We start from the raw sequence: 9,128 nt of genomic DNA, 5'->3' as shown, positions 1-9,128 counted from the left end.
CCCATTGGGACCCCCTGGCTCCGGCCTGCTGGCGGCCCAGGGGCTGTCACTGGGGCCCTGGGCGGGGAGGGGAGGCGGGGCCCGGACTGGGGAGCCAGGACCTACTCGCGAGGTTTCCTCGGAGCTCAAAGCGGGGAGGAGGGGTGCGCAGGCCGCCGCGGGAGGCGCAGGAGGCGCAGGGGCCCCGGGCGGGGCGGGGCGGGGCGGCCGCTAATCTCCCCCCGCATCTCGGCGGGCGGCGCGGTCTGCTCGGCGCTCGGCTCCCGGGCGGGGGCGGGGGCGGGGGCGGGGAGCCGGCCGAGTGGGCGCGTCGACGTCTGCGGATTATCGCCGCCCTCGGCCCGGCCCCGCAGCCGGTGGAGCGTTTCCGTTCATCCCCGCCGAGGGAACTGAAGAGAAAGCGATAATGGAGCGGCTGTGGGAGGGGAGGCTGTGGGGTGGGGTGGGAGTATCTTCACCCCGAGCCCCCTGAGGTAGCGCTTATCTGACCCCAGCCAGGCTGGTGCGGCTTGCAGAGGTCTGCAAGCCCGGGGGGGGGGGGGGGGGGGGGGGGAGGCGGCTGCGGATTGCCCCCCTCCCCCCTCCCCCCCCCCCCCCCCCCGCCCTGGAGGCCGCGGGCCAACGTGAGGCGGGGGAGGAGCTGGGGCCCCAGAGGTGGGCTACAGTGACCAGCAGCCAGGGGCACTCAACTCCTGTCAGGACCCAGGCTCGGCCTGGGGGTAAGGCCCCCTCAGAGCTCAGAGCTGAAGGGGGTGGAGTGAGGGGGAGCATCTCCAGCAGCCAGACACAGAGCTGCCACACCCGCAGACGGTTCCTATATAACTTTTATTTCTGGAAGTTAAAGTAGATACAGCAATATACAAAAACAAAACCCCACAATAATATAAATTTTTACACTATGAAGTATACATTGGAATTTGATGCGGTGACCAGGACAGCAGCACACAAACCACTGTGCAGGTAGGTGGAGCCATCTATGGGAACCCTTCAGCTGGGCTGGGGGTGGGCAGGGGGAGACGGTGGAGAGAAGGTGGGCAGGTCCTGGAGGGCTCGATGCTTGGAGGGAAGGGGTCAGAACAAGTCTCGAAGCCTCTCAGAACTTTTGGTACACTCAGAGTTTAAACCAGATACACATGCTACCTCAAAGCCATGAACTTTATAATATCTGCTCCAGAGAAGCCGGGATCCTTGCCCCAGGTCCCTCTAATCTAAATCTTCTCTCAGTTTCTGAGTTAAGCTTATTGTGAAGAGTTGCTGGAGAAGGGAGAGCTCTGTACTACCTACCGTTTCTAGGCTGAAGGACAGGGATGGCCAAGTGCAACCCCTGTTTGTCTTGGAGAGAAGGTCCTCATTCCCTTTAGTTCTGAACCTGGTGAGTATGGGCAAAACAAACAACACAGAAACTCTGACCAACCCAGATAAGGTGGTCCCGGACCACACAATCTAGTCAGGCCTCTGGGTCAGAGGAGGCCTGAATATTGGAGACCGCTCAGTGTTCTGAAATGCACAGTAAACGGGAGTTGCTGTGCCTCATCTGGGAGGCCCCAGTGGGGAGGAGACAGTCACCAGCACTGGGGGGAGGCCAGGGTACACACTCCCTCACACAAGGGATAGACCTCGAGTTTATCAGTCAGCCTTTGCCCCTGGGTTAACCAAGTGAAGAAGTGATTAGAGGTGCCTCGGGAAATCACCAAGAAACCGGGATAAGAACCGTATTCCCTGAGCTCAATTAGACCCTTGGCTGGGGCCCCACAGTCTGTGGTGGTCAACCTGTAACTCTCACCTTCTCATTCCAGGATTCCCAAAGCAAACAGGACAAGGGACCTTTAGACACTGGAAGGAGCCCTACACGAGGAGTGGGGGGGTCAGGTGGACAGGGAGGAAGGAAGGATCACTCCATCCTTTATAAGGCACCCAGAGGCAAGACCCAGGCTCTGGAACAGGAGCGGAAGTCCAGGGAGATGGGGTGGGGTCCTCTGCCCAGCCTTACCAACTGATAGGCCAACACAGTAAAGGGGAAAACAAAACAAAACAAAACTTTGTTTATTAAAAAAAGGTCTAGGTTCAGGTTGTCCTTCAACCTTCCTATTTCAAAACCAAAGGCCAAGCCACAGCTTCAGATGTCTTTTAAGGGGTGGATCTGAAGCCCATTTCAGGATTTCTATAAATTATCAGCCTGAAGAAAGCTGAATGCCTAAAGCACCAAGAAGGCTACTGACTTGTCTTAAATACAGAAAAGGCTATGCTGATACAGTGTTTTTTGCCCTTTAATTTTTTTTTTAATTTAAAAAGAAACCTATAGGGGCTGTGAAAGTCCTATCTTCTATTTGGATGTTAGCAAGGTTAAAAGTGCAATGCCAGGAGTAATGTAGCTAGAGGCATTAGCTTACAGAGACAGGCAGAGGGATGCGCGAGCACCAGGAGGCACTTGTCTAACAACACAAAGCTGCCGAGAAAGGAGGGCGGGGGAGCAAGAAAAGACCAGAACATTTCCTTTTTCTCCCTCTTGCCACCTCTTCCACATCCCCTGATCACAGTCTCTGAGAACACATTCTTATTTGCATTTAGGTAAAAGCGTATCACCCACATTCATTCATTTCTCTATTTTTTAAAAGTGCCCAGATTGCTCAAAGATAGCAGAAGAAGGAGATTTGAAAAAAAAAATCTGGAAGCACAAAGTTAGAGGAGTTTCAGACGATCTGGGGGTTGGCTGTGTAAGGGGTGATGGAACACAGGTAGGTGCCTCCGTCCAATCTCTGCAGCCTCAGCCCGCCGCTCCTCACATCGGGGAGGTAGCGCACTCCGAGGTCAACTCCATGTCGAACGTGAGGGTCTCTGGGGGGACAGACCGGGAGAGCTCGTTCAGATGCCTGAGCCCAACAGCTGGTGGGGCACACTCCTGAGGCTTGGCCACCACTGCCACCACAACCATCCAGTGTCCTTGCCGCTTATGGCCAAGACGGGGCCCGATAATCCAGATGGACTCTCCTCCCTACAGGGTCTTATCTTCTGGAAGGGCTCAGTCCCCTTCATCCCTTAACTTGTTCCTCACTGTCCATGTGTAAAGAAGATCTAAAGCTGTCCTGTTCAATGCGGCAGCCTGGAGCCACAGGTGGCTACTGAACATCAAAATGTGGCTAGTGCCAATCGAGATGGGTCGTTGCTGTAAAACACCCAGCAGGTTTCAAAGATTTAGTACCCCCTCAAAAAACCTCATTAACTTTTTCTTATGTGTTAAGATGCTAGTATTGGGGATTTATTGGGTTACAGAAAAGATATTATTGACGTTAACCTCACTGTTTCTTATTGCTATTTCCCATGTTGCTACTAGGAAATTTGCACTCACAGGCATGGTGCGCATTTGGTTTCTAAGGGAAAGTGTTGCTGTACAGCCTCTTTCTACCAGTGCATGGGGGGCCAGCTCTGGGCTGGCTGGCCACACAAAGGGGACAGACTTCCCTCCTAAGGCCCAAGTCTGTCACCAAACACTCACCGAACTGCCCTCCTGCTGAGGGCTCAGCACCTTCACCATTATTTCCAAACTGCATCAATGAATCTAAAGTGCGGGGGGACATCGGCAGGTCAATGGTATTGCTGCACGTCGTTCTGTAGGAAATGGGGAGCAGCAGGAGGGGAAAGGGCCGGGTTGACAAGACACAATGGAGAAAAAAAAAAAAAGAACAAAACACACACACACAAGCCATCAAACTCTGGTCTCCAACAGAAAAATAAAAGCTCAAGCTTTTTAAACACGCAAGATCACTTTGAGTACTACACAGAGCCCAGGGCATTCGGGCCCTTCACAGGGTAGCTCTCACCCAGTGTCCTACTCCCAGGATAACTGAGGACACCAGAAATGAAGGCCAAATTGAGAAGGGAAGCCACTTACGGTGTCACACAGATAAACTTGGTCTTCAGGTATGGGGCAGCACCTGGGAAGAAGAGAAGTGGGACTTACTAATTGCGACCCCACTGTGGGTAGAGGGCAGGAGGAAGCTGGCTGCCTCACGGCGCTGGCTGACATGCATCTCACCTCATCCTGGAGCAGAGGTTGTTTTGAACCCCATCTCCCCTCAGGGCTGCCCGCCCACCACCCTGTATGACTTGGGGTTCCAGCGAGGAGCTTGCAGCTTGGCAGGTGAACTTTTTCCATAAAGCCTTCCTGACGTGCAGAGACTTTTCAGCACACCCTGGTCCCACCTGAGCCTAGAACCTTGCGTTCATTCTTTCCCTAGATGATGTGAGCACTGACCTGCCTGCATGTGATCTGAGGACTGTGTTCTGGCCTGGCTGAGTCTTTTAGATAACGTCTCTGCAGGTGGGATTGGAGCCTATCCTGTCTGGGCTCTGATACCACAGTCCTGCTCAGATGCCAAAGTCGCCAAGTCTTGAAGAGAATGGGGAAATTGCTCGTGCTGTTCGGAAAGGCCCAGAGTCACACCTTTCATTCCTAATGGGCATCCATCTGCCTCTACTACTTTTCAGATGAGCTATATTAGTAACTCCCCATTTGGATAGTGAAATCACACAAAAAGCAGCCTCTCTCTTAAGGGAGCCTGCCTGGTGTGGCAGTACCATCCACTCTGGGCTGAAGACAGGGGGCCTCATTATGTCTCCCACAGCTAAGACACCCAGGGCAAAGCACTTTCTCCTCTAAAAGGGAGGGGAAGAGGGAGGTGCCCATCTCTGTCATTTATAATTTATCTTTTAAACATTTTATTTGACAGAGAGAGTGCATATGCATGTGTGCACAAATAGGCAGAGGGAGAGGGAGAAGCAGACTCCTCACTGAGCAGAGCCCAATGCGAGGCTCGATCCCAGGACCCTGGGATGATGACGTGAGCCAAAGGCAGACGCTTAACTGACAAGAGCCACCCAGGCGCCCCGGTCATTTATAATTCTTATTCCGTAGTTGGAAATGTGAGGACTGGAATAAATGAATTTAGGTGCTAAATCTTTACACCAAGAGGTCAAGGAGCTTGGAGACACTGGCATGAAATCTGAGGGATTCAGGTGAGCAAATCACTTAGGAGGTGTGAGCCAGGGGTGGGGTAGGTGTGGGGTGGGCCAAGAGCAGCACAACTGTAAAGCTTGTGGTTTATAGAGAGACTAAGGAGGCAGAAAGTATGCTGACAATCTGAGAAAAGCCATTGTCAGGGGGTCACTAGACTGCCTTCCAAGGTTATCTGGGGCCAAGAAATAGATTCACATGGTGCAGAATCCAAAGACACTACCCAGGCAGGGTTCTGGTGTCATAAATCCACTGTGGCATAGACCTGAGGGGAGCTGACATCCCTGACAGAAAAGGATTTAGTTCCTCAGTGATCAGATAGCAGAGAAAATGAGCCTCGGCCTGAGATTCAGCAAGACCAGAAACAGAGGAGAGCCCAGACTCGAAGCGGAGCTATGGCTGCGTACAAGGTTGTCAATATACTTCATCCATTTTGTAAGGTAAGGGGGCTTTTGTTTCTAAGAGAGGACTTTCTCCTTCAAGCCATTGAGGGGTCTGGTGGAGAAGTAAGGAGGAAAGAAGAGACCTGGGAAGATGATCTGTCCCTGGGGACAAAAATATTTTCATAATGGAAATCAAGAGGAAATGATGGGCACAGACCCATCTCCCAGAGGACTCCCACTTTAATGCAGGCACTCCCGTAGCACTGGGCCCATCCCCTCGTCATGCTCCCACCACACCAAGCCCTCCAGTGCCCACTGCCTACACTCGCCTCCCCAGGAGGTGGGCAGAGCACTCAAGTAATTGGTTCCTTTCTCATGCCTGGAGTCTTGCCCCTGAGAAAACACCGGTGACTATAGGCAGGAAAGGACCTTGCCTCCCGGTCACGCAGGATGGCTGATGATAATGGAGGGCATGGCCTCAGATTGGGAACTTGGATCATGAAAGCAAAATGAGCCAAAGGACCAGCACTTGGACCTAAATGTCCTCTGCAAAAGGAACAAAGAGTAGTGTGTCGAGGCTGATAAACAGATCTCCCAACTGAAGCACGGCTGCAAAGCAAGATAAGTAGCAGACAGGAAGTGAGAGTTAGCTCTCCTATAGTATGAACAAAACCCAGCACTAGAGCAGAGAAATGAGGGAAGCCAATTATCAAGTAACTCAAATTCCCTCTTCCAAGTCCCAGTCTTCCCCCATCCCAAGAAATTCCTCAGAGGGGATTCCTAGGAAAAGGTGGGTGTGTGCGTGCTTGAGGTCCTTACATAAAAACAGTTTTTCCAAAAGCAACTGGGGTAGGGAAGCTACCCTCAAAGGATGACTTTAAGGAGCCCCCAGAAGGCTCTCTTATTAAGGGAAGTGAAATAAAAACAAAGAATGGCAAATCATAGATTCCCCATCAGGATATGGATGGAGAAGAACCCAGGGAGCCAAAGAAGCAAATTCGGATGGGACAGACTAGCAGAGCCCCCCCTCCGCACTGATGACAACACTAACCCTTACAAACTTACTGTGGAACAATGTCTACAGACTTACAGAAACACCTGTGCTCTTGCACATTACACAACCACTTATTTCAATCACTCTGCATCCCATCCTGCGCCCTCCCACCGGTTATAGGTTCCCCTTCAATCACCACTCCCCCACTGCCTCTGCTTATAAACCGTAAACCACGTTTCAGTGCTGCTAACACTCATTTCCTCCAGAAAGCTTTTCTCCATCCCACTCGACACTGCTCACATTGTTCAGTGATGGGGAAAAGGAAATACACTAGACTCAAGTCTGGTCGCAAACCTTCCAGCAGCTACCGTGTAAGAAGTGTGGTGCTGGCTGGACATCCTGTTACTAAAGAGTCCTGTCCTCACTCTCACTCTTTCTTGGTGGCAATTTAGATGTTTGGGTGTGTATGTGCTTATTTCTCCCTTTAGTCTGGCAGGTTCCCTGTGGGGCAGAGACAAGTGACTCTGACTCCTCTCCTCTCTCCAACCCCATTAGCCACCCCAAAAAAGCACTCATTACAAAGTTCTTTCCCACAAAGAGGAATAAAGATCACCAGACTCTTTGGGCATTTACCTGTTTGTACGCCTGGGATCCTGCAATTTCCCACTTTTCCCAGAATTAAATGCCAGCCTCGGAAAATCAACAACTACCTGGGTCGGCTTCAGGATGTTCCTGGCTCTCTGGTCGACAGTACTTTCCAAATGCCTCTTCCTTAGGAATGTCGGGGTAGAGATAGACCAGTGGAGACACCAGGATGTTGGTAGCATCCATGATCTTATAGCCCATGATGATTTCAGCAAACGACATGTTGTTCAGCTGTTGCTTGGTATATGGTTCCACCGACTGGATCTGGGTCTTACCTGTCATGGGATATTGTAAGGGAAGATAAGGGAACCTATGGCCAGGTAATCTCAGAGAAAACAACCTGATTTATTTTTCCTCGAAAGGGAAAGACTTATGCCAACCTAGCTCCGGAGCCCTGAATATCCTGTTCAATAACCTGGCACTATGGAAATGTTCAGTTGGCTTCTGGAGAGACTACCCAGTTGGGTCGTAGGCAATATACCTGAAAACTACTCGTGTGAGATATATTAACAGGGTAGGTAAGCAAGGAGATGAAGAATGAGATTTAAACTGCTAGGCAAATATTAGACCCTGGAGCAAACAAAACAAAACTTGCAAACAATCCTCCAGTTGAAAGAATTTGGAGAAAAGAAGTCACTGAAGTATTTTACAAGCCCATGACAGGGGAGTGTGAAGCCATCTCTGCCCACTAGGGGGCAGTAGGTGCTTGAAACTAGTAGTAACCAAGGCGGGGAGGCAACTGCCACTAGGTGGGGTGGGTGAGAGTCAAACTTACCGCTGATGTCCTTCTCCACCCAAGTGAAGGTGACACCTCCTTCTTTGCTGCTTTCACTGAACCGTAGCAGGAAGGTGCCTGGGGGCTTTGTGCTCAGGATGGCCCGCTCCCGCTCCTTACTGATAAAACCCATTATGTATCTGGAGCCAAAGAAGAGCAACCAGATGTGAGCTGATAGGGTCCCCACCACCAGCCTGCTGAGGGAGCAAGTGACTTGTTACACATGTGCACTCCACCAGACACAAAAGTTTCAACCTACCCTTCATTCCAAAGAGCCAGGATATACTTTTTCACGAGGTCAATGATATTGTCTAGCCAAACCCAGAAGGAGAAGCCTTTGCCAGCCATGTTTTCCTAAAGAAAAGAATAATGGGAAAGCCAAGTCTACCCTTCCAGTCTTTTCCTTCCCAGGGGCACCATGCCACCAAAATCCCCAGGCCCATCTCCCCTCAAGTAGGTCCTACTGGCCTCCAGACCATGAGTCTTCAAGCCCAGTGCCATCCAGGACAACCTCACAGGTGTGCATTCACTCCCACTCCCAATCCATAAGGATTTAATAAAATAGCTTACTTTGCAAAATTTAGCCCACGTAATCTGACACCCTGAGTAGTTCACACCAGGTCCTGAAGGAAAAGAACAAATAAAACAGTGTAATTTTCAGCTTTGAATCAAGATCTTAGGATTGTAACACAACATACATTCACACACATCTGTCCCACAATGGGCCGAGCAACCATCGGTTTTCATGTGTTTGCAGGTCCCTACAGTAGAGGGCATGTATGTGCACATACGTGCGTATACACACCTACACCCTCACAAAACCCCATCATCATTTGATCACCTGAGGGGTTGTTTAGCCTCGCAGAGGTGGTGGATGACATACCAAGTCTCTCCCTGCTACTCACATACCACCTCTTCTTGGTCTTGTGTGGTGGACAGGGGACCAGCAGCACACAGTAATAAGCTGACAGAATTAGAGGGGCAAGTTTGGGGACAGCACAGGATAAAGCTACTTATAGTCCAGGTAGCATGTAAAATAGTGCATGAAATTTTTTTCAGGAGAAAAACATAAAAAACAAGCCTCTCCAGTTTATTGAAGAAACAGACATGGATGTCAAGCTTTCATCTCCACCTTCTAACATGCACTTAAAAAATATCTTCCTAAGGTTAGATGAAGCTGTGCTCTGAACGGGGTGAGGAGTCCAGCCACCAAGAGAAAAGAAATCTGCCTCTTACCTCAGAAATGACGACCATGAGGCAAGCTGCCTCTGCATCCTTCCACTCGCCCCCCAAAACTGCTGGAGCACATGTTTTTCTGAC

General features: G+C 50.8%; 1 protein-coding gene across 6 annotated transcripts in view; it reads right to left on the bottom strand.

The window, feature by feature from the left end:
* Positions 1 to 806: 806 nt before the first annotated feature.
* Positions 807 to 9,128, bottom strand: part of STAT3 (signal transducer and activator of transcription 3) — a 75,728-nt gene continuing 67,406 nt past the window's right edge. For 3 of the 6 annotated variants that reach the window (XM_025439585.3, XM_025439586.3, XM_025439580.3), the window contains exons 18-24: positions 8,379 to 8,431; positions 8,068 to 8,162; positions 7,809 to 7,948; positions 7,096 to 7,308; positions 3,890 to 3,932; positions 3,494 to 3,606; positions 807 to 2,835 (exon numbers count right to left, since the gene is read on the bottom strand). In XM_025439585.3, coding sequence (XP_025295370.1) covers positions 2,780 to 2,835; positions 3,494 to 3,606; positions 3,890 to 3,932; positions 7,096 to 7,308; positions 7,809 to 7,948; positions 8,068 to 8,162; positions 8,379 to 8,431 — 713 coding nt within the window. In that variant the 3' untranslated portion in view covers positions 807 to 2,779. The remainder of the gene's footprint in view (positions 2,836 to 3,493; positions 3,607 to 3,889; positions 3,933 to 7,095; positions 7,309 to 7,808; positions 7,949 to 8,067; positions 8,163 to 8,378; positions 8,432 to 9,128) is intronic. The other 3 variants (XM_025439581.3, XM_025439583.3, XM_025439584.3) reach the window with 3 other exon arrangements.

The sequence above is a fragment of the Canis lupus genome, chromosome 9 (assembly GCF_003254725.2).
Source record: "Canis lupus dingo isolate Sandy chromosome 9, ASM325472v2, whole genome shotgun sequence".
In the NCBI taxonomy this organism is placed as follows: Eukaryota; Metazoa; Chordata; class Mammalia; order Carnivora; family Canidae; genus Canis; species Canis lupus.
The sequence above is the reverse complement of the archived record's forward strand: the minus strand, read 5'-3'. Positions and strand labels throughout refer to the sequence as shown.